The sequence below is a fragment of the Sycon ciliatum genome, chromosome 3 (assembly GCF_964019385.1).
Source record: "Sycon ciliatum chromosome 3, ocSycCili1.1, whole genome shotgun sequence".
NCBI lineage: Eukaryota > Metazoa > Porifera > Calcarea > Leucosolenida > Sycettidae > Sycon > Sycon ciliatum.
The window spans coordinates 37,841,259-37,865,973 of record NC_088645.1 but is presented as its reverse complement, the minus strand read 5'-3'; the positions used below and the strand labels follow the sequence as shown (position 1 = coordinate 37,865,973).

The window sequence follows — 24,715 nt, the reverse complement described above, 5'->3', positions numbered from 1 at the left end:
TATTGTGCTGCCGTGTATCTTTGATATTGGCGTTTCAAAACGGACAGGGTCCAGGCCGTCCGATAGAGTGCTCACTGCATTACCGGCGTTACCAGCTTATGGACTCTCGGTGTGACATAAAGGTAGTTGTGCCCATTTTTTTCCATTATGAATTACACATACGCACACACACACACACTCTCTCTCTCTCTCTCTCTCTCTCTCTCTCTCTCTCTCTCTCTCTCTCTCTCTCTCTCTCTCTCTCTCTCTCTCTCTCTCTCTCTCTCTCTCTCTCTCTGTCTCTGTCTCTCTATGTCTCTCTATCTCTCTGTCTCTCTGTGTCTCTGTCTGTCTCTGTCTCTCTGTCTCTGTCTCTGTGTCTCTCTCTGTCTCTGTCTATGTCTCTCTCTCTCTCTCTCTCTCTCTCTCTCTCTCTCTCTCTCTCTCTCTCTCTCTCTCTCTCTCTCTCTCTCTCTCTCTCTCTCTCTCTCTCTCTCTCTCTCTCTCTCTCTCTCTCTCTCTCTCTCTCTCTCTCTCTGTCTCTGTCTCTGTCTCTGTCTCTCTATGTCTCTCTATCTCTCTGTCTCTCTGTGTCTCTGTCTGTCTCTGTCTCTCTGTCTCTGTCTCTGTGTCTCTCTCTGTCTCTGTCTATGTCTCTCTCTCTCTCTCTCTCTTTCTCTCTCTCTCTCTCTCTCTCTCTTTCTCTCTCTCTCTCTCTCTCTCTCTCTCTCTCTCTCATAAAGGTAGTTGTGCCCAATTTTTTTCCATTATGAATTACACATACGCACACACACACACTCTCTCTCTCTCTCTCTCTCTCTCTCTCTCTCTCTCTCTCTCTCTCTCTCTCTCTCTCTCTCTCTCTCTCTCTCTCTCTCTCTGTCTCTGTCTCTCTATGTCTCTCTATATCTCTGTCTCTCTGTGTCTCTGTCTGTCTCTGTCTCTCTGTCTCTGTCTCTGTGTCTCTCTCTGTCTCTGTCTATGTCTCTCTCTCTCTCTCTCTCTCTCTCTCTCTCTCTTTCTCTCTCTCTCTCTCTCTCTCTCTCTCTCTCTCTCTCTCTCTCTCTCTCTCTCTCTCTCTCTCTCTCTCTCTCTCTCTCTCTCTCTCTCTTTTGGTCTCTCTCGGTGCCATGCACGCGCTGATACTAGACACATTCTTTGATGCCTGTTTGATGGATGGTACGAGTGCGCCGCTTCCTACCTCGATTCGCGCAAAACGCCCAGCAATTTCCTATGGAAATCGTCGCTCTATCGCCCCAGCTTCGGGCCAGGACTCGCGCATGGCGGGGACCCTACTACGACTTCACGTATGTAAGCATCTTTCTGTGCTGGGATGTACCTCCCTAGAAAATAATGTTACATGTATATCCCCATGCATCGGTGACTATAATCAAAGGGAGGTGTGTCAATATACGTTACATTGTTTCCAACGAAGCTGCCCACCCGCACACGCGACTACTCGAAGTCTGGCCACCAAATTTGGACAGGTTCAGCCGCGACGCTAGCTGGCATGAGTTACCTCGTCCAGAAAAACCTGCGGGTTATTAATAGGATTAAGAGATAGTTGCTGATGCACTAGGATTGCAATTGGTACCCCCGCTGTTCAGGATTTACCACTGTGTGCGGCGAATTCGGCCCAGGGTCAGACCTGGAACCAGTGCTAAAGTCAAAGGTGATAATTAAGCTAACGGTAGACGGCCTTATGTAAGGTATGGATGCTCCTCATGGGTATAGTATTTCTCTGTCTCGCTGCACCGTTCTAAACGATTATACCATCACTCAGAGTTTCACCATGCACGGAGCCCAACTGCTCACTATTAGGCGGATGGTTTGGTCCAGGACCAAGGCGTACAGATTTCGCCGCACTTCACAGTCAACCTAGTCTAGACAGCTGGAAACATGTCCGCTAACATTCAGTGCTACCGATTGCTAAACATTTGCAAAGCGGTACGGAACGACACGAGTTCGAACAAACAACGATACCTGGGGTGTTCAAACATGACTGCCACCGGTCACTCATATACATATATGGAAGAGGGATACTGGGATTATCAGTACTGAAAGAGCAAGCATGTACCCAAGGCACGAACACAAATATCGTGTAGTGGGTTAGTACTAGTAAATCTCGGGTGGACACGTAAGGGCTACTTAATAGAGGGCTGCAGGTGTGTTTAGCAGAGTGTTCTCGGTTCTAGATCAACACACCTAGTCGCACCTAGTACTAGTTGCCATCATAATATTGGGCATCAATGCCCGTTTGGTTTGCGATGTAAAATAAAACTTCAAAAAATCAAACAAACACACCCTCTCTGGACGCTCGGGAATTAGTCATTCTCAAGGACTTTGACCTGGAGATTGATGACCACTATTAGTAGCATTAGCACTCTTCTGGAGAGTTGGATTTCCCTGCGTCAGTCACTGAAGACAGCGCTAGCGAGCAATGACCTACAGGAGTATCAAGTGCAAACGAAGGACGCGCACTTCAGAGGCAGAGGCGATCCCAGCACATGATGTCACCCACTCAGTGCCTATCGCCACCAGCTGGCCCACCTAGTACTAGTTGCTTTGGTTGTCTGAGCCTGATGAACAATACGATGTTCACGTCCTTGAATTTTTCGCACGGCTGCGCAGATCCATGGTGCTAACTAAAGTTGTTACGACCTAGGGCATCGATGGACACCTTCATGTGCGTTGTTTTGGCTGGAAACGGGTTACGTCTGTGCCAGGGACAGTAAAATAAAATAAAATAAATAATAAGGCCTGTTGATGCAATCGAGTACATTGCTTATGTACATTGCCTATTGGACGCGCCTGCATCCCATATGGGCCTTTGGATGCACCAAACCATGTCCGACGTATTCTTGCAGGAGTACTGAAACCTCTTCTTTGAATTACAATGTACCCAGAGAGCAGTAAGTTTGCACTTGAAAAAGTGCTCAGCCTATACCTTGATGCAAGGAGGATCCCATGTATGTACACCGTACATGTAACAGCTCCTGGCAGCTAGCTGGGGATCATTGAGGTAAAATGGACGACTTCCGACGCGCCGCTCTTGCGTGTATTTGTTGCGGCCGTGGACCTGTCATAGGCACAAGGCGGTCACCATCAATTCCTGGGCCAGGTTCTGTAGGTACACAAGTGACCGCGATCAAGCTCTACACACCTACACCTTGTGAATTCCATCTTGTAACAGTTGGGCATGGAAAGAGTTTCGGAAGCAGCTCGTGTGCGCTGCCACGCATCCTCGACTACACGCTCTTGCCAAGATCTAAATTTACCTACTCAAAGCCTGTCTATTATACGTCGTATTCTCTTTCTCACCGACGTGTATGTGGGACCATGTTGCCACCTATGCGAAGAATGGAATACTAATTATAATCGGAGAGGAATGCGGGGAGTTGAGGCAAAAATGGGGAGAACAGGGACGCAATCAGAGCGAAGCACCAAAATGGGATCTGTCACTTCTCAAATAATATAAGACGAAGGCTTCTTCTTCCTCAGGTGACACAAACTTGGCGTCCACACAATGATTCAGAAATGAATTGATGAGTGATTCAGATGACAAGGATCATAGCAGTCAAACCCTATTATAGGTTGTATTATGCACGGAGGATGAGAAGGATTAGGCGCCCTTATCACCACACCCTCACACTGATCATGGTCTTCAGCTCTCTATTGCACTGAGGTAACGCCATCATTCTTGCGTTCGACACCCTACCATCCTGTACGTACCTATCAGCACCGCCCTGGACACGGCCATTTCACGTTCCAGCACAATCTTTGCAGGTGCATAGTACGTAAAGAATTCACAAAGAAGACCCTGCAACCAAATGCGGAACCGCGTCCGCTTGAAAAAACCAGGAACTCCTTTTTCTCTGGGTATGAAGCTAAGACATTTCACCTGAATCGGGCGTAGACTCGCCCAAATACCATAAAATCCCATGTACCTGAAGTTCATCTACACACTTGTGCTTGTACCTGGCCTTACTATAATTATATGCTGAACAATCAAAGGGCTTACCTCGTCCGATCACGCTGCGAGGAATCAATTCGTGGAAGAACTCCCACGGCGAAATCTCTCCACTGGCCCCAGCTTTCTCCTCCTTAGAAAATGGAATCAGCGTCTTGATATTTGTTGCACTTCGGAGACCAGTTGGGAAGGCAGAACCTGGCCATCTGGCATTGACACGACTATTGGGTTTCAACAATAGATGCTCCTCATATTTATCAGCGTCTGACACCATAGCCCTCAATCGGTCTGGCAGGGCGGTGGGGTGGACAGTTACCTGGCCTGGCGATATGGTTAGCACAAAACAGCAGCGTGTCAATCATCGTTCCTTTGTACGACGGCGTCATGAAAGTGTACTCGCGCCTGTGCATGCTGTTATCCCCCCCCCCCCCCCTCCCCTCCTCTCTCTTTCCCATCTCTCGTGAGCCATCGCCATGTCCCACAAATTTCCTAGCCCTCGCCCAGGTTTCAAGTCGCGCGTGTCGTGCTCCTTAGGACGCCTAGGCACCGCAAGGCATTATTCGCAGCTTGGGCGTCCGCTGCCATCTGGGCGTAGCAGCACAAAATATTATCCCAACTTGCCCAAATAAATGCGTCCAATTTGCCTAACATTAGTCCTGTATGTTGAAAGCTACTCCACGACACGAGCGCTCCGTCATGCAACCCGGTTGGCCACCATCAACAGGAAATCGTTTGGGCGGCGGTAGGAGAATGGTCTGTTTGTGCTAACCCTTCTTTGCAGCGTGGACCCACGGCCTAGGGTGAAGTTTGGTGTCAGGTCATGACATGAAGGCTTCAAGGCCTGAACGTAGACCCCGTTCTCGTGGCTGCTGGAATTGAGCGCATGACCAAGTTTAGCGTGCATTTGCACATTGCTCTGCATTGCTCTACGCTGAAGTCAAGTGCGTATCTTCCCTCAAGTATCGGGCTTACGAATTTCTGTAGATTGAACGGAGTAGAGATGATGAAGGGATTTGATTGATTATCTCCCGTCTACAGGAGATGGGTCATGATGTATGTGTGGCAGTTGGTAGCGCGGTCCTTGGAGTGGAAGTGGGGCCAATGACACCCTCTTCACACCTTGTTTTAGGGCTGCAGCGCTGAGCGACTTTCTGTGGCTTCCTTGAAGTGCTGCTTCTCTGCTCACCGCTATGCCAGGGCTGCGCGCCTGTCCCGATTTGGCGAAAGAGCCTGCGCTGACGAGTACCCTGGCCAGTCTAGCCTGTCCAGCGGCATCTCTGCAAAAGGCTCTTAATGTCGTTTGCGCTTGGGACATGTAATTGCAATTGAAGCTGGACATAGCGTTGCTCTACGTCTAAGCTGATACACCATACCGTGGTGCGGGAGTAGAACGGAGAATAAGATTGTTCTCTGAGCAATGCGCTTTGACTGCAGCACAAGGAACATACGCGCTAGTCAGCATCCGTATGCAACATCTCTGCATGTTTCTAAGCTGCGAGGCAAAAGGACTGACGAGCGCTCTACACATTTCGTCAGACGTGATCCAGACGTGATCGACCACGTGCGGCCTAGAACCATGTAGGAATTTCCAGGGCCGAACGCAGCCAATATACGCGGAAACGAACACAAAAGAAAGAAGCGACCGGTGATTGTTTCTGTTAACACTACGCAAGCTTCCCAATCGCCTGGGCAGCGTCCTGTCGAAAGTACTAAGCGACGATCACATTAGAGAGGCCTATACCCATGGGCTACACGGATATGGGGGGAGGAAGAACGGCGTTGACTTTGCCCATTGAATCCACACAGGTGTGAACGTGAGAGGCGGAAATGCCTCTACAGTCTCGACGACTTAGCCTGGGCAAGTTGGGGAGATGTGCGTAGCTCAGAACAAAGTAATCAATTGTGTTTGCCCACTTTATGCTCGGTCATTGTACAAGCTGAAGGAAAAAATGGAGTAGGGAATGCGACAGGGAGGTGACGGGTATTGCCACGCGAATGTTCCAGTACATGACTGCATAGCCAACAGGAAAATTACCACGACTCAGAACAAAGAAGAATGGGAACGAGAAGAGTTTCAAAGTTTGAATTTGAGACGTATCAGTTGTTAACAGCAAATCGACAAGCAACCGTGTCAGCTTCGCGTTTCCAGATGGTGGTGTTACTCTCGTACACAATGCGATTCCCAGTACATTATGTAGTGCGTGTGCATGGACTGACGCAACAACTACTTGACACGATCTTTATTAGGAAAATAGAAATAGAGATGTGAAAACAAAAATTTAATAATACTGTAGATGGCGCAGGAATGCAGTACAAATGCCCAAACACTCAAGAATTCAGTATCATGGGACACTGACGTAACAACTAGTGCATTAAATGTACACGTACATGTATGTCGAGTAGAAACACAATCGTGTCACTCAAACATGTGTCTTGACGTTCCTCGGTGGCATTATCATGCTCCAGCATCATGTACCCGTGTGTTCTTACAGCAACGCGTTCACTAACATGAATTCCACTCCGGTTTTGGTTGTGTTCGACGAGCGAATCACGTATCGTTGTCGGTGACGTACATGTTGAAGCAGGCGAGAACCATCAATATGTGCCCCCCGTACTATAGCATGCACCCATACTGTAGGACATCAGCAGATGGGATTACGTCGAGGAAACGGCACCACGAGGAGACACACAAGGAAATGCTTACACACATTGGCACGCCTCGCACCTATTTTTCCTTTTCCTTCTTGCAAACAAAAAGCGTTTGTAGAGCTTAAGTTTGGGCGAAATCGGGTGTACACGTACATAATACCTACCTATATGGGAATCTCCTTGGGATGTAAACGATACCCAACACGTTTTCATGGTCAGTGAATAAACCTAACCGTGACAGAATATTGCCTATTTTGTCCACTCTGCAGCCCCAGACCATATCTGATCGTTTCCCAAATAGTGGAGGGTTCAGCGGAAATGTTGCCCCAATCGTACTAGTTTTCTTTGCCAGGATGCTCAGATATCAACAACCTGCACATGTGTATGTACACTGTGTACGCCAGCCACGAGTCTGTGACAACCTAATGAGCTGGATTTCTTGCTACGGTCTTCAAAGGTATTCCATTCCTTTTTTGCACCTCAAACACCCAGCTTCAGTACTGCACCCGACCATACGGCTTAGCTGACATGTGAACTCTTCTCAGCTAAGATATTACTGGCAGGGCGGTGGTTTTGTTCTTAGCTCCGTCAACTCAGCCTGCATCAGTAGAAGCGCTCTCTATGTGTCCCATATTGTATGCATGTGTTTTGGTGCATTTCGAAGAGGCCTGTCTCGGTTCTGGGCTGTCCGTCGTAGCAAAAACCACAGGACAGGAACGTCTGCGGGCGCTGTGACAGGTACCACACTCAAACTAGATTTGGTGATGGCGCTGGTGTTGCCGTCGCCATCGTCGTTGCTGGTAGCGTATCAGTGGCGGTGGTGGTGGCGTAGTTGGTTAGGCCTTTGGCTTTGCTGATAATGCCGGCAGAAAAATTGGCAGAATTCGGTACTTGTTCTGGTAAGTTTCATGCGTGTTTGGTATGTGGATAAAATAAATGGAGCAGAATTCGAGGAATTGCCCGCCATAAGGTTTGTATGGTTCTGCCAATTTCACTGCTTTTCGAGCAGAATCTGCCACCTTTTCGAGCATTATCCGCCAATGCCTAGTGATGGTGGTGGCAGATGGAGACGAATGGTGATCAGTTCCTGCGATCAGTACTCCTCAGTTACAGTGTCTGAATCAGTTCTCGGAGTACGATGTGCATTATTTGGTTGTTTTCTTGTCTCTGCAAAATCAAACTACAGTAAAACCTGTCAAGGCGACCACTCGAATAAGGCGACCACCTGTCATAGAAGACCACTGGAACCAGGACCAGGGTATGCTACATATTTCAAGTCAAACGACCCTGGATAAGGAGACAACCTGGTAACAGAGACCACGTTTTGAAGGCCCCATGAGCGGTCGTCTTAGACAGGTTCCACTGTATCCCTAGTCATTGAGGTGAGAGTGTCGCGGTGGCGACCATTAAGCTCAGTCGACCAAATGTCTCGGCTTCATAGCGCGAGGGACCGGCCAAAGAGAGATCAGGTGGCGAGACTTTAGAGTGAAAAAAGAAGAGAAAGACCACCAAAAGAGATTGAAAGAATCGAATTACTCAGCAAGCAAAGTACTCACTCAGCCTGCATAAGTAGAAGTGCTCTCTATGTGTCCCATATTGTATGCATGTGTTTTGGTGCATTTCGAAGAGACCTCACCCTCACCGTTAGGTGCTGCATCTGCCGCTAGGATTTACCGGGGGTGTTAGCGGCCATCGTGAGTTCCTTCCGGGAACGGACACGATAATTTACTTTTTAGCTCTTTAAAGTACTCGCTGAGTTGAGAGTTTGGTAGATACACTTACAGACTTCAAGAGGAGACTGACCGGAAGGAGAGATGTTGTCCAAGCAGGTAGGGACGCTGCACCCTCCGTGCACGAGCGTGTGATATCAGCCAGGTGATGGGACATGTCAGTGCATGTTCACATCATTTCCTTATAACTATATCAAGCCTTTTGTTTTATTGTGACAGTCAATTTTCTCTTCAGACTTTTCCCGTTTGTTTGCATCTTTCCCTCAAACTATGTGAATAAGTGAAAATATTTTTGTATATTCTTGATCTGGCATTGAGAGTCTAGCCATGCGGTAAGATGGGAAAGCAGAAATGCGTGCGTATCTGGTGAAGTACAGTGGAACCAGTCCAAGCCAACCGCTCATGAGACCTTCAAAACGTGGTCTCTGTTAACAGGTGGTCTCCTTATCCAGGGTAATTTGACTGGAAATAGCATCCCTTGGTCCTGGTTTCAGTGGTCTTCTAGGACAGGTGGTCGCCTTATCCGAGTGGTCGCCTTGACAGGTGTTGCTATAAATATACACAGACAGCGAGCAACAACGTGCCAATGCAGCTGCTATGTCGCGCGTTTGAAATCAGAAGAAACATGCTTTGCGAAGTGTTGGCAGTGCGGGTGGTCGCGCATGTGCATTGCTAATTCACTACGTTCAGAGACGGGGCTTGTGTCGCTCTCATTGCCGTGTGTCGCAGGACACTGCAACTGTTCGTGATCTTGTAAGTTCATACACATTCGTGCTACCGCCGGCCATACAGTTGTGATGAGAAACACAAACAGGCGAGGAAGTTTCGCTTTTACTAGTCGTCAGGCCTGACTATACTAGGGGGTCGCGTTCACTTCAGTTACTACGAGAAAAGCTAGACTTGAGTACGAAAAAAAGCTAGAGATCTTCTTTCCTGACATCTTATTTCTTGTTGTTGGTTTCTTTGTTTGGTTTGGCAAAAGCAAACGGACAGAACTGCCCTGTGATAAGGGAGTGAATGATGAGCGTGATATCACTAGGCAACAAAGGATACCCTTCTTCTCTCCGTACTTCTGCCCCCCCCCCCTCTCTCATTCCTTCTGTCGTCCACATGTATCAAAGGAGTCGAAATCGCCTGTTTGTGGTGCGACGTTAAATGAACTTCTACAACAACTACAACAAAGGAATGTTACCACAACTGCGGAGGAAATGGCTATCTATAGAGTGCCTAGACAAAGATACCGGATGAAAATTGACTGATCGCCATTACCTAAACAGATGAATTGTGAATTTCGAAATGTGACTATTCTGCAAGCCGTGGTTAGCCATAAAAACCCGCAATCTCCACGCAAAGTGGTTATTGGCTACCCCAGCAATGTACAGGTATTGTCTGGAATAAAACTGAAAACAAGTCAAACCAGGAATTGAAACAGAATGATGGACAGATTGCGTGGAACAATAAAACAGATAATGGCTGATTAAAACAGCAATGGGCCACCAACAGCGACAAACATTATGTAAATACGAATAAAACAGAAAGGTTCCAGGCTGTCAAAGGCAGTGTTCAATGTCGAGAGGCAGAGCTAGCTTAGTGCGTGAAACTCGCAGTTAAAGGGGAAGTTAAGGCAAAAATTAAAATTTCACCAGTTGTAGTCTTCGGGGTGCTGAGTCGAATGGTCATGGTCCGAGGAAGCTGAGACGCTCCCTTCCTACTTGAATCCCAATCGAACTCGCGCACTTCCACCGAAACTGGGTGACTGCGCCCTACGAGATGGGGATTTGTATGCAAAATGTCACTAAAAGCGCCATGCCGTTCTTATAAAAGCACGGATGACCGCGATTGGCCCATATGTTGTAGTCTTTTGGACACTGAGTCGACTGGTTTTGGTCCGAAAAGGCTGCGATGCAGCGTTCCGCCTTTATTCCCAATCGAACATGGTTGAACAAGCGGTCACGTGCTCCTGCGTACGCCAGTCACCTGGTCACCGTGCCTGCAGGGTACAACTTACTAGCCTGTTTGACCTTTTTTGGGTGCAGTCCTGTCACTCGAGTTGAACTCGAGTTGAACCTTGGTGTGAAAGTTGTCACCTGCTGGCGTGGTGACCAGGTGATTTGGGCACCCAGGAGCACGTGACCACTTGTTCAACCATGTTCGATTGGGAATAAAGGAGGAACGCTGCATTGCAGCCTTTTCGGACCAAAACCAGTCGACTCAGCGTCCAAAAGACTACAACATATGGGCCAATGGCGGTCATCCGTGCTTTTATAAGAACGGAATGGCGCTTTTAGTGACATTTTGTATACAAATCCCCATCTCGTAGGGCGCAGTCACCCAGTTTCGGTGGAAGTGCGCGAGTTCGATTGGGATTCAAGTAGGAAGGGAGCGTCTCAGCTTCCTCGGACCAAGACCATTCGACTCAGCACCCCGAAGACTACAACTGGTGAAATTTTAATTTTTGCCTTAACTTCCCCTTTAAAACACTTTATCTGTCCTCTTATTGTTTGAAAATACGAATTTGTATACGTAGGTTAGGAACGGATTTGTTTGTTTGTTTGTTTGTATACTTTATTTGAATTCGCTAATCCAAAAGAGCACAAATGCTCAATGACAAGGCAGCGAATATTTTATTATGTTACAGGGAAGGAGGGTTGGGGAGAAGGTAAGGAGAAAGAAAAGAGAGAATGATAGATATCTCGACTTAGAATATGGATGGTGGGTTCCCGAATGTGTTGTCCACCCACTTGCCCTTCACGGTCACCGTCTCTGCCGTTCCATTACGTCCAATCCTGGGCGGGACGAACGTGACAAAAGAACAGAATTTGCGGAAGACCAGTTACATTGTGCATACATGTACATGTACAGAATGACCGTAACACCAACGCCAGAAACCAAGCGAGAAGCACACACACACATACACACACACACACACACACACACACACACATTATCCGTTTACTGGCGATAGGCCTTGGTCGACAATGCCAACAGAGAAATTGGCAGAAGTTGATACTTGTTCTGGTGTGTTTCGTGCACGTTTGGTATGTGGATAAAGAAACGGAGTAAAATTCAAGGAAGCGCCTGCCAGTATATTTGTATGGATGTGCCAATTTCAATGCTTTTCGACCACAATCTGCCAGTTTTCCAGCATCACCCTCCAAGCACCCCTTGTACGGATATCTGTGGACTTTGATGGACCACGCATATTATTGTCGATCTGGGATGGAGGAAAAAATTGGCCTACACCGCCTGGGCATTCGTGCTCCTATCAAGTGAATGGCAAGAACTAACAAGTGAAGAAGAGAGGACAATAAGTTTGCAAGCTATACGATTCACCAAACAGTAACGATTATAAGCAGGAAAATGGTTACCGGTATGTGCAACAAAATGTGCAACAATTAGCACAAAACTGATAGATGTGATACTGACATTCAACGACCTGCTGCTTAGCTGCACCACGTCTGGACTGCGCGAACCAACAGTCTTCCAACTTGGAAGGTTCTAAATTATGAAATAACATAAGGAGGGGGAAGGTGAGCGCACTGTAGACGAAAACCTCCCCTTTCCTACGCTATTTCATAACTTAGAACCTTCCAAGTTGGAAGGCTGTAAGTTTGCGCAGTCCAGGCGTGATGCAGCTAAGCATCAGGGTTGTTGAACGTTAGTATCACATCAGTCAGTTTTGTGCTACTTGTTGCACATTTTGACTCACCAGTATCCTTCTTATAATGGTGACTGTTGGACAAACCGGATAACTTGTAAACTAATGGTCCTCTTTTTTTAAAAATTTTAGTCCTTGGCTCTCCATCCGAGTTTAATTCAAATAACACATTCAAACAAACAAAACAAACATGCTCCGCATCAGACAAACGTACCTGTATATGTTATCCACCATCTTGAAGTTGACGTTGTAAGTGCGAATCACCGGAACACTAGCTCTAGCGTACACGGTCGAGTCAATGAACTCGTTCTTGCTGAGCTGCACGACGTCAAATGGCCTTCGACTTCCTGGTCGGTAGCGCCCGTAGCCGACGATATTGAAGCGCTGAAAATGCGTCATTTCCATCCCGTCAGGAAAGACGCGCTCGAATCTGTTCCCTTCGATTCGCATCACGCGCGTTGGGAGCTTTTTGTCAGGAAGTTCTTTCTCCAAGGAACCGAAGCATATCTCACCAGACATTCGACTTTTAAGCGTGTTTGCTAGGAATACGCAGTTGTTAACATTCAGAGACTTTTCGTAGTCTGTCTGTATTGCGTCGCTGATGAGCAGATTATTGAGGAAGCTGCTACTTTGCACCCGTAAGTCAAAACCTGGATTGTCGATCAGGTGATTCGCGGCGCATTTCTCGAACACGGTGTTGACGATGTGAACGGCCCCAGGAATGGGTGGTTGCTTTCCTGTAGAGAGTCGAACTACCGCTTGTCTATAGAAGGACCAGCTACGTGTTGCGCTGTACAGATTGGTGAAGCGACTGTTTGAAATGTCGATTCTCGTGCGCCCGAAGCTCGATATGTATACACTGTGTGAAGATACCATCGACCCCCCTGTACTGCCAAGGCCAACTCCTGTGAAGTTGCACTGTGACAGGGTCACGTGAAGTGTTTCGTTGTTTTTCATGACCACCTGCACGGCGGCTACGTCATCAGTGAGCTTGAAAGCACAGTCTCGAAGTGAGATGGCCAAGCTATTGGAGGCGTTAGAACGCGGGTTTGAGGCGAATGTCAGCACGGAGTATGAAAGCTTTCGACCTGGTGGAGATGTCTCAGCCCGCTCGAAAAGCAGGCTCTCCAGAGACACACTTTGTCTTTGCAGCGTGTAGTCACCGTAGAGCTTGAGAAATCCCGGTATGTACATCAACCTGGCGTACTTGCAGCCTTTGATGTTGGCCGCTCTGACTTGCAGCGATACTGCCCTCTCTATCACCACTTCCAACCTTGTCTGGCCAGCAGAAATCAAGCAGCCATCTTTAGGATTGCCAATGAGGTTGATAACAAGTGTCGGAGGTGATATCAGCTCGGTGGAGGCCCGCAGTGCGTCGGACACAGTGGCACAAGCCAGTTCTGGAGTAAGTCCACAATCAACGGCAACATCCATTGCCGCTGGAGTTCGACCGTACGATTCCACATAAAGCTGCAGTGTTTTGACCTCTTTGGGCCTTCCACGCTTTGATAGCATGTACTTGCCTAGCAACATGTCCAGCCATTGCAAACGCCGAGTGACGGGAGCTCGGACGTGTTGATGGAAGCGCCCTCCTTGTACTCTTTGTATAAGCTGACGCCCGGCGGATTCGGAAAGTTCTTTTACGTTGGCGAGAGGGCGCGCTCGTGGTGTCGCCACCACCAAGGCGATACCAAGGCTGGCAGAGGCGAAGAGACACACTGCGACGTACTGCATAGCTTGCCTATCCGTGTTTGTTCACTGCAACGTACTTCGGCGTAGACGGGGCAAATCTGTAGAAAGGCTGCAATGGAAGGGAAATGAACATGCAATACAAATTCTGGTTTCTTCTGAAACAAAATACTTGTATGTTATATTATTATGAAGGTCGAGGCTACCGGAATGTCGTAAGGCAATAGAGGCGAACTACAACCCTCCTGGCAGCAATGTGGCAAGCCTGAAAATCATCCGAGTGTCAGTTTCAGCACACTCTTCTCAAATATTTATAAGAGATAGCGTCGCGCACGGGTCGGGTAGATCATCACCTGATCGTGCAGTCGGGAGGAAGAAGTATCGCCAGAATTTCGCTTTCCTAGCATCTGGCACTGGGTCGCAGCTGTTCACCGTTGCCATTTCCTTTCTCCTGGTGGCCTTACAGCAAAACACACAATCTTGTCACTTTGGACTAACCCCCGACATGACATCTTCCGCTCAGGTGTAAGCTAATGTACGGGTATGGTATCGGACAACTGTAAATCGTGCGCCACCGTGGGAAGTGCAAAGCCAATCTTGAACTACGTCTCCCAGTGCGTTCGATTATGCCCGCGAATCGATTCACGAATTGAATCATGAATCTATTAGCGCTATTCACATTACCCCGTGTGAATAGGGTGAATGGATTCCGAATCGATTCCAGTTCTCATGACGTGAAAATCGAACGGAATGGATTCGTGAATCGATTCAAGTGCATAATCGAACGCAGCCAGTGAAACAAAGACGGGATACGCAGACTACAGATGGTGCTGACCCTAGACTAGGGTAAGGAACATCTGGATTCCAGATTTTATTTTTTGCAGGAACACATCCACACGCGCGCGTGCACCCCCCCCCCCCCACACACACATAACACACACATATTATAATTATTCCCGTAGCCATGCAGAAGACGTTGTAGCGACCTGACTACTGTCCATTACGTCATTTCTACATACGCATGCGCAGGAAATAAAAACATTTTCTTTGGTCTCAACTCCTTTGTTGTCCGGTTGGCCAAAGTAGCCGTCGTCTAGGGCACGAATAAGTGAAATTTGTTCTGCATATTCTTAATCTGTAATTGAGAAAGCAGAAATACGTGTGTACTTGGTGAAGTACAGTGGAGCCTGTCCAAGCCAACCGCTTATGAGACCTTCAAAACGTGATCTCTGTTAACAGGTGGTCTCCTTATCCAGGGTCACTTAACTGGAAATAGCATTCCTTGGTCCTGGTTTCAGTGGTCTTCTAGGACAGGTGGTCGCCTTATCCGAGTAGTCGCCTTGACAGGTGTTGCTATAAATATACACAGACAACAAACAACAAGAACGTCCCAATGCAGCTGCTATGTCGCCGTTGAATTCAGAAGAAACATGCTTTGCCAAGTGTTGGCAGTGCGGGTGGTCGCGCATGTGCATTGCTAATTCACTACGTTCAGAGACAGGGCTGGTGTCGCTCTCATTGGCGTGTGTCGCAGGATACTGCCACTGGTCGTGATCTTGTAAGTTCATACACATTCGTGCTACCGTCGGCCATACAGTTGTGATGAGAAACACAAACAGGCGAGAAAGTTTCGCTTTGACTGGTCGTCAGGCCTGACTACACTAGGGGGTCGCGTTCATTTCAGTTACTAAGAGAAAAGTTAGAGATCTTCTTTCCTAACATCTTCCTTCTTGTAGTTGGTTTCTTTATTTGGTTTGGCAAAACCAAACGGACAGAACTGTCCAGTGATGAGGGAGTGAATGATGAGCGTGATATCACTAGGCAACAAAGGAATGTTACCACAACTTACCACAACTGCGGAAGAAATGGCTATCTATAGAGTGTGTAGACAAAGATACCGGATGTAAAATTGACTGATCGCAATTACCTGAAAAGATGAATTGTAAATTTCGAAATGTGGCCATTCTGCAAGCCGTGGTTGGCTATAAAAACCCTGCAATCGCCACGTAAAGTGGTCATTGGCTAACCCAGCAATGTATTGTTTGGAATGAAACTGAAAACGCGGCAAACGAGGAATGGAAACAGAATGATGGAGAGATTGCGTGGAAACAATAAAACAGATAATGGCTGACTAAAATAGCAATGGCCACCAACAGCGACAAACATGATGTAAATACGAATACAGTAAAACCTGTAACTAACGACCACCCCTTGGGTCCTGAGAAACCGGTCTTTAGTTGCAGGTGGTCCTTAGTTAGAGGTTTACGCCATGCACACAACCATAGGTGAATACGAGACCGTCCGTGCCCGGCGAAGTGGGATGTAGTAGCAGGCTGGTCGCCAGTCACGGTGGTCTGTAGTAGCAGGCTGGTCGCCAGTCACGGTAGTCTTTACTTCCAGGTTTTACTTTACTGTACAATCATCTATATGTAAGTTTAGAACGGACTTTTATCGAATATGGGTGGTGGGTTTCCGAATGTGTTATCCCACTTGCCCTTCACGGTCATTGTCTCCGCCGTTCCATTACGTCCAATCCTGGGCGGGACGAACGTGACAAAAGAACAGAATTTGCGGAAGACCAGTTACATTGTGCATACATGTACATGTACAGAAAGACTGTTACACCAACGCCAGAAACCAAGCGAGAAGCACACACACACACACACACACACACACACACACACACACACACACACACACACACACACACACACACATACACACACACACACACACATTATCCCCTTACTGGCGATAGCCCTTGGCCGCTAATGCTAACAGAGAAATTGGCAGAATCTGATACTGTTCTGGTGTGTTTCGTGCACGTTTGGTATGTGGATAAGGAAACGGAGCAAAATTCAAGGAAGTGCCTGCCAGTATGTTTGTATGGATGTGCCAATTTCAATGCTTTTCGAACACAATCTGCCAGTTTTCGAGCATTACCCTCCAAGAACCCCTTGTACGGATATCTGTGGACTTTGAGTGACCACGCATATTATTGTCGATCTGGTATGTAGCAAAAAATTGGCCTACGCCACCTGGGCATTCGTGCTCCTATCAAATGAATGGCAAGAACTAACAAGTGAAGAAGAGAGGACAAGAAGTTTGCAAGTTATACGATTCACCAAACACTCACAATTATAAGCAGGAAAATGGTTAGCGGTAGTCAAAATGTGCAACAATTAGCACAAAACTGACTGATGTGATACTGACATTCAACGACCTGCTGCTTATCTGCACCACGTCTGGACTGCGCAAACCAACAGTCTTCCAACTTGGAAGGTTCTATATTATGAAATAACATAAGGAGGGGGAAGGTGAGCGAACTGTAGACGAAAACCTCCCCTTTCCTACGCTATTTCATAACTTAGAACCTTCCAAGTTGTAAGGCTGTTGGCTTGCGCAGTCCAGGCGCGATACAGCTAAGCATCAGGGTTGTTGAAGGTTAGTATCACATCAGTCAGTTTTGTGCTAATTGTTGAACATTTTGACTCACCAGTATTCTGCTTAAAACCGTTAGTGTTGGACAAACCGCGGATAACTTGCAAACTTATGGTGCTCCCTTTTTTTAAAATTTTAGTCCTTGGCTCTCAATCCGAGTTCAATACAAATAAACATACTAAAAACCAAAACAAACAAAACAAACAAAACAAACATGCTCCGCATCAGACAAACGTACCTGTATATGTTATCCACCATCTTGAAGTTGACATTGTTAGTGCGAATCACCGGAGCACTAGCTCTAGCGTACACGGTCGAATGAATGAACTCGTTCTTGCTGAGCTGCACGACATCAAATGGCCTTCGACTTCCTGGTCGGTGGCGCCCGTAGCCGACGATAGTGAAGCGCTGAAAATGCGTCATTTCCATCCCGTCAGGAAAGACGCGCTCGAATCTGTTCCCTTCGATTCGCATCACGCGCGTTGGGAGCTTTTTGTCGGGAAGTTCTTTCTCTAAGGAACCGAAGCATATCTCAGCAGACATTCGGCCTTTAAGTTGGTTTGCTAGGAATACGCAGTTGTTGACATTCAGAGACTTTTCGTAGTCTGTCTGTATTGCGTCGCTGATGAGCAGATTATTGAGGAAGCTGCTACTTTGCACTCGTAAGTCAAAGCCCTGATTGTCGATTAGGTGATTCGCGATGCATTTCTCGAACACGGTGTTGACGATGTGAACGGCCCCAGGAATGGGTGGTTGCTTTCCTGTAGAGAGTCGAACTATCGCTTGTCTATAGAAGGACCAGCTACGCGTTGCGCTGTACAGATTGGTGAAGCGACTGTTTGAAATGTCGATTCTCGTGCGCCTGAAGCTCGAGATGTATACACTGTGTGAAGATACCATCGACCCCCCTGTACTGCGAAGGCCAACTCCTGTGAAGTTGCACTGTGACAGGGTCACGTGAAGTGTTTCGTTGTTTTTCATGACCACCTGCACGGCGCCTACGTCATCAGTGAGCTTGAAAGCACAGTCTCGAAGTGAGATGGCCAAGCTATTGGAGGCGTTAGAATGCGGGTTTGAGGCGAATGTCAGCACGGAGTATGAAAGCTTGCGACCTGGTGGAGATGCCTCAGCCCGCTCGAAAAGCAGGCTCTCCAGAGACACACTTTGTCTTTGCAGCGTGTAGTCACCGTAGAGCCTGAGAAATCCCGGTATGTACATCAGCCTGGCGTACTTGCAGCCTTTGATGTTGGCCGCTCTGACTTGCAGCGATACTGCCCTCTCTATCACCACTTCCAACCTTGTCTGGCCAGCAGAAATCAAGCAGCCATCTTTAGGATTGCCAATGAGGTTGATAACAAGTGTCGGAGGTGATTTCAGCTCGATGGAGGCCCGCAGTGCATCGGACACAGTGGCACAAGCCCGTTCTGGAGTAAGTCCACAACCAACGGCTACACCCTTTGCCGCTGGAGTTCGACCGTACGATTCCACGTAAAGCTGCAGTGTTTTGACTTCTTTGGGCCTTCCACGCTTCGATAGCATGTACTTGCCTAGCAACATGTCCAGCCATTGCAAACGCCGAGTGACGGGAGCTCGGACGTGTTGATGGAAGCGCTCTCCTTGCACTCTTTGTATAAGCTGACGCCCGGTCGATTCGGAAAGTTCTTCTACGTTGGTGAGAGGGCGCGCTCGTGGTGTCGCCACCACCAAGGCGATACCAAGGCTGGCAAAGGCAAGAATACACACTGCGACGTACTGCATAGCTTGCCTATCCGTGTTTGTTCACTGCAACGTACTTCGGTGTAGACGATGACAATCTGTAGATAGGCTGCAATGGAGGGGATATGAACATGCAATACAACTTATGGTTTCTTCTGAAACTTAGCAAAATACTTGTATGTTACTATTATTATAAAGGTCGAGGCTACCGGAATGTCGTAAGGCAATACAAGCGAACTACAACCCTCCTGGCAGTAACGTGGCAAGCCTGAAAATCATCCGAGTGTCAGTTTCAGCACACCGTCTTCTCAGATATTTATACGAGATAGCGTCGCGCACGGGTCGAGTAGATCACCAGCTGATCGTGCAGACGGGACGAAGAAGTATCGCCAGAATTTCGCTTTCCTAGCACCTGGCACTGGGTCGCAGCTGTTCACCGTCGCCATTTCCTTTCTTCTGGTGGCCTTACAGCAAAACACACAATCTTGTCACTTTGGACTAACCCCCGACATGACATCTTCCGCTCAGGTGTAAGCTAATGTACGGGTATGGTATCGGACAACTGTAAATCGTGCGCCACCGTGGGAAGGGCAAAGCCAATCTTGAACCACGTCTCCCAGTGCGTTCGATTATGCCCGCGAATCGATTCACGAATTGATTCATGAATCTATTAGCGCTATTCACATTACCCCGTGTGAATAGGGTGAATGGATTCCGAATCGATTCCAGTTCTCACGACGTGAAAATCGAACGGAATGGATTCGTGAATCGATTCAAGTGCATAATCGAACGCAGCCAGTGAAACAAAGACGGGAGACGCAGACTACAGATGGTGCCGACCCTAGGCTAGGGTAAGGAACATCTGGATTCCAGATAAGATTGTTTGCAGGAACGCATCCACACGCGCGCGTGCACACCCCCCCCCCCCACACACACACATAACACACACATAATAATTATTCCCGTAACCATGCAGAAGACGTTGTAGCGACCTGACTACTGTCCATTACGTCATTTCTATATAAGCATGCGCAGGAAATAAAAACATTTTCTTTGGTCTCAACTCCTTTGTTGTCCGGTTGGCCAAAGTAGCCGTCGTCTAGGGCCCGAATAAGTGAAATTTGTTCTGCATATTCTTAATCTGTAATTGAGAAAGCAGAAATGCGTGTGTACTTGGTGAAGTACAGTGGAGCCTGTCCAAGCCAACCGCTTATGAGACCTTCAAAACGTGATCTCTGTTAACAGGTGGTCTCCTTATCCAGGGTCACTTAACTGGAAATAGCATTCCTTGGTCCTGGTTTCAGTGGTCTTCTAGGACAGGTGGTCGCCTTATCCGAGTAGTCGCCTTGACAGGTGTTGCTATAAATATACACAGACAACAAACAACAAGAACGTCCCAATGCAGCTGCTATGTCGCCGTTGAATTCAGAAGAAACATGCTTTGCCAAGTGTTGGCAGTGCGGGTGGTCGCGCATGTGCATTGCTAATTCACTACGTTCAGAGACGGGGCTGGTGTCGCCTTCATTGGCGTGTGTCGCAGGATACTGCCACTGGTCGTGATCTTGTAAGTTCATACACATTCGCGCTACCGCCGGCCATACAGTTGTGATGAGAAACACAAACAGGCGAGGAAGTTTCGCTTCAACTGGTCGTCAGGCCTGACTACACTAGGGGGTCGCGTTCATTTCAGTTACTAAGAGAAAAATTAGAGATCTTCTTTCCTAACATCTTCCTTCTTGTAGTTGGTTTCGCAAAACCAAACGGACAGAACTGCCCAGTGATGAGGGAGTGAATGATGAGCGTGATATCACTAGGCAACAAAGGAATGTTACCACAACTTACCACAACTGCGGAAGAAATGGCTATCTATAGAGTGTCTAGACAAAGATACCGGATGTAAAATTGACTGATCGCAATTACCTGAAAAGATGAATTGTAAATTTCGAAATTTGGCCATTCTGCAAGCCGTGGTTGGCTATAAAAACCCTGCAATCGCCACGTAAAGTGGTCATTGGCTAACCCAGCAATGTATTGTTTGGAATGAAACTGAAAACGTGGCAAACGAGGAATTGAAACAGAATGATGGACAGATTGCGTGGAAACAATAAAACAGATAATGGCTGATTAAAATAGCAATGGCCACCAACAGCGACAAACATGATGTAAATACGAATACAGGAAAACCTGTAACTAACGACCACCCCTTGGGGCCAGAGAAACCGGTCTTTAGTTGCAGGTAGTCCTTAGTTAGAGGTTTACGCCATGCACACAACCATAGGTGAATACGAGACCGTCCGTGCCCGGCGAAGTGGTCTGTAGTAGCAGGCTGGTCGCCAGTCACGGTGGTCTGTATTAGCAGGCTGGTCGCCAGTCACGGGTGGTCTTTACTTCCAGGTTTTACTATAATGTACAATCATCTATACATGTATGTAAGTTTAGAACGGACTTCTATCGAATATGGATGGTGGGTTCCCGAATGTGTTATCCCACTTGCCCTTCACGGTCATCGTCTCCGCCGTTCCATTACGTCCAATCCTGGGCGGGACGAACGTGACAAAAGAACAGAATTTGCGGAAGACCAGTTATATTGTGCATACATATACATGTACAAAATGACTGTTACACCAACGCCAGAAACCAAGCGAGAAGCACACACACACACACACACCTTATCCCCTTACTGGCGGTAGCCCTTGGCCGCTAATGCTAACAGAGAAATTGGCAGAAGTTGATACTTGTTCTGGTGTGTTTCGTGCACGTTTGGTATGTGGATAAGGAAACGGAGCAAAATTCAAGGAAGTGCCTGCCAGTATGTTTGTATGGATGAGCCAATTTGAATGCTTTTCGAACACAATCTGCCAGTTTTCGAGCATTACCCTCCAAGAACCCCTTGTACGGATATCTGTGGACTTTGATGGACCACGCATATTATTGTCGATCTGGTATGTAGCAAAAAATTGGCCTACGCGACCTGGGCATTCGTGCTCCTATCAAATGAATGGCAAGAACTAACAACTGAAGAAGAGAGGACAATAAGTTTGCAAGTTATACGATTGACCAAATACTAACAATAATATTATAAGCAGGAAAATGGTTAGCGGTAGTCAAAATGTGCAACAATTAGCACAAAACTGACTGATGTGATACTGACATTCAACGACCTGCTGCTTATTTGCACCACGTCTGGACTGCGCAAACCAACAGTCTTCCAACTTGGAAGGTTCTATATAATGAAATAACATAAGGAGGGGGAAGGTGAGCGAACTGTAGACGAAAACCTCCCCTTTCCTACGCTATTTCATAACTTAGAACCTTCCAAGTTGGAAGGCTGTTGGTTTGCGCACTCCAGGCGTGATACAGCTAAGCATCAGGGTCGTTGAAGGTGAGTATCACATCGGTCAGTTTTGTACTAATTGTTGAACACTTTGACTCACCAGTATCTTGCATAATCGTTAGTGTTGGACAAACCGCGGATAACTTGCAAACGTATGGTGCTCCCTTTTTTTAAATTTTAGTTCTTGGCTCTCCATCCGAGTTTAATTCAAATAACACATTCAAACAAACAAAACAAACATGCTCCGCATCAGACAAACGTACCTGTATATGTTATCCACCATCTTGAAGTTGACGTTGTAAGTGCGAATCACCGCAACACTAGCTCTAGCATACACGGTCGAGTCAATGAACTCGTTCTTGCTGAGCTGCACGACATCAAATGGCCTTCGACTTCCTGGTCGGTGGCGCCCGTAGCCGACGACAGTGAAGCGCTGAAAATGCGTCATTTCCATCCCGTCAGGAAAGACGCGCTCGAATCTGTTCCCTTCGATTCGCATCACGCGCGTTGGGAGCTTTTTGTCGGGAAGTTCTTTCTCCAAGGAACCGAAGCATATCTCACCAGACATTCGACTTTTAAGCGTGTTTGCTAGGAATACGCAGTTGTTAACATTCAGAGACTTTTCGTAGTCTGTCTGTATTGCGTCGCTGATGAGGAGATTATTGAGGAAGCTGCTACTTTGCACCCGTAAGTCAAAACCTGGATTGTCGATCAGGTGATTCGCGGCGCATTTCTCGAACACGGTGTTGACGATGTGAACGGCCCCAGGAATGGGTGGTTGCTTTCCTGTAGAGAGTCGAACTATCGCTTGTCTATAGAAGGACCAGCTACGTGTTGCGCTGTACAGATTGGTGAAGCGACTGTTTGAAATGTCGATTCTCGTGCGCCCGAAGCTCGAGATGTATACACTTTGCGAAGATACCATCGACCCCCCTGTACTGCGAAGGCTAACTCCGGTGAAGTTGCACTGTGACAGGGTCACGTGAAGTGTTTCGTTGTTTTTCATGACCACCTGCACGGCGCCTACGTCATCAGTGAGCTTGAAAGCACAGTCTCGAAGTGAGATGGCCAAGCTATTGGAGGCGTTAGAACGCGGGTTTGAGGCGAATGTCAGCACGGAGTATGAAAGCTTGCGACCTGGTGGAGCTGTCTCAGCCCGCTCGAAAAGCAGGCCCTCCAGAGACAGACTTTGTTTTTCCAGTGTGTAGTCACCGTAGAGCTTGAGAAATCCCGGTATGTACATCAACCTGGCGTACTTGCAGCCTTTGATGTTGGCCGCTCTGACTTGCAGCGATACTGCCCTCTCTATCACCACTTTCAACCTTGTCCGGCCAGCAGAAATCAAGCAGCCATCTTTAGGATTGCCAATGAGGTTGATAACAAGTGTCGGAGGTGATATCAGCTCGGTGGAGGCCCGCAGTGCGTCGGACACAGTGGCACAAGCCCGTTCTGGAGTAAGTCCACAACCAACGGCTACACCCTTTGCCGCTGGAGTTCGACCGTACGATTCCACATAAAGCTGCAGTGTTTTGACTTCTTTGGGCCTTCCACGCTTCGATAGCATGTACTTGCCTAGCAACATGTCCAGCCATTGCAAACGCCGAGTGACGGGAGCTCGAACGTATTGATGGACGCGCCCTCCTTGCACTCTTTGTATAAGCTGACGCCCTGTCGATTCGGACAGTTCTTCTACGTTGGCGAGAGGGCGCGTTCGTGGTGTCGCCACCACCAAGGCTATACCAAGGCTGGCAGAGGCGAAGAGACACACTGCGACGTACTGCATAGCTTGCCTATCCGTGTTTGTTCACTGCAACGTACTTCGGCGTAGACGGGGCAAATCTGTAGAGAGGCTGCAATGGAAGGGATATGAACATGCAATACAAATTCTGGTTTCTTCTGAAACTTAGCAAAATACTTGTATGTTATATTATTATGAAGGTCGAGGCTACCGGAATGTCGTAAGGCAATACAAGCGAACTACAACCCTCCTGGCAGTAATGTGGCAAGCCTGAAAATCATCCGAGTGTCAGTTTCAGCCCACTCTTCTCAGATATTTATACGAGATAGCGTCGCGCACGGGTCGAGTAGATCATCACCTGATCGTGCAGCCGGGACGAAGAGGTATCGCCAGAATTTCGCTTTCCTAGCACCTGGCACTGGGTCGCAGCTGTTCACCGTTGCCATTTCCTTTCTCCTGGTGGCCTTACAGCAAAACACACAATACTGTCACTTTGGACTAACCCCCGACATGACATCTTCCGCTCAGGTGTAAGCTAATGTACGGGTATGGTATCGGACAACTGTAAATCGTGCGCCACCGTGGGAAGTGCAAAGCCAATCTTGAACCACGTCTCCGTAGACGTGAGACGCAGACTACAGATGGTGCTGACCCTAGACTAGGGTAAGGAACATCTGGAGTCCAGATTATATTGTTTGCAGGAACACTTGCACACGCCGCGCGTGCGCGCACACACACACACACACAGTCACACACACACACACACACACACACACACACACACACACACACACACAGTTACACACACACA

The 24,715-nt window shown here is 47.7% G+C and overlaps 3 protein-coding genes across 3 annotated transcripts; all 3 read right to left on the bottom strand.

Annotated features, from left to right (window-relative positions):
- Window positions 1-10,798: 10,798 nt before the first annotated feature.
- Window positions 10,799-14,283, bottom strand: LOC135812118 (uncharacterized). Its single transcript, XM_065325447.1, has 2 exons — window positions 12,201-14,283; window positions 10,799-11,114 (listed from the first exon to the last, which is right to left on the bottom strand). Exons 1-2 carry the CDS (start codon window positions 13,718-13,720, stop codon window positions 11,027-11,029), a joined length of 1,608 nt encoding a protein of 535 aa, XP_065181519.1. The 5' UTR covers window positions 13,721-14,283; the 3' UTR covers window positions 10,799-11,026.
- A 1,119-nt stretch (window positions 14,284-15,402) lies between these two features.
- Window positions 15,403-19,424, bottom strand: LOC135812117 (uncharacterized). The gene is made up of 2 exons (XM_065325445.1): window positions 17,355-19,424; window positions 15,403-16,210 (listed from the first exon to the last, which is right to left on the bottom strand). The coding sequence occupies exons 1-2, from the start codon at window positions 18,872-18,874 to the stop codon at window positions 16,111-16,113; spliced, it is 1,620 nt and encodes a 539-aa protein (XP_065181517.1). The 5' UTR covers window positions 18,875-19,424; the 3' UTR covers window positions 15,403-16,110.
- Window positions 19,425-20,729: 1,305 nt separating this feature from the next.
- On the bottom strand, window positions 20,730-24,200 carry LOC135812116 (uncharacterized). The gene is made up of 2 exons (XM_065325444.1): window positions 22,430-24,200; window positions 20,730-21,367 (listed from the first exon to the last, which is right to left on the bottom strand). Exons 1-2 carry the CDS (start codon window positions 23,947-23,949, stop codon window positions 21,268-21,270), a joined length of 1,620 nt encoding a protein of 539 aa, XP_065181516.1. The 5' UTR covers window positions 23,950-24,200; the 3' UTR covers window positions 20,730-21,267.
- Between the last annotated feature and the right edge of the window lie 515 nt (window positions 24,201-24,715).

What these genes read in the sequence shown, in the direction of transcription:
- LOC135812118 (XM_065325447.1), bottom strand. Translation starts at nt 13,720, where the DNA reads ATGCAGTACGTCGCAGTGTGTCTCTTCGCCTCTGCCAGCCTTGGTATC. An exon ending in ATGGTGGATAACATATACAG is followed by an intron (nt 11,115 to 12,200) that starts GTACGTTTGTCT and finishes CGTCCCGCCCAG; the next exon opens with GATTGGACGTAATGGAACGG.
- LOC135812117 (XM_065325445.1), bottom strand. Translation starts at nt 18,874, where the DNA reads ATGCAGTACGTCGCAGTGTGTATTCTTGCCTTTGCCAGCCTTGGTATC. An exon ending in ATGGTGGATAACATATACAG is followed by an intron (nt 16,211 to 17,354) that starts GTACGTTTGTCT and finishes CGTCCCGCCCAG; the next exon opens with GATTGGACGTAATGGAACGG.
- LOC135812116 (XM_065325444.1), bottom strand. Translation starts at nt 23,949, where the DNA reads ATGCAGTACGTCGCAGTGTGTCTCTTCGCCTCTGCCAGCCTTGGTATA. An exon ending in ATGGTGGATAACATATACAG is followed by an intron (nt 21,368 to 22,429) that starts GTACGTTTGTCT and finishes CGTCCCGCCCAG; the next exon opens with GATTGGACGTAATGGAACGG.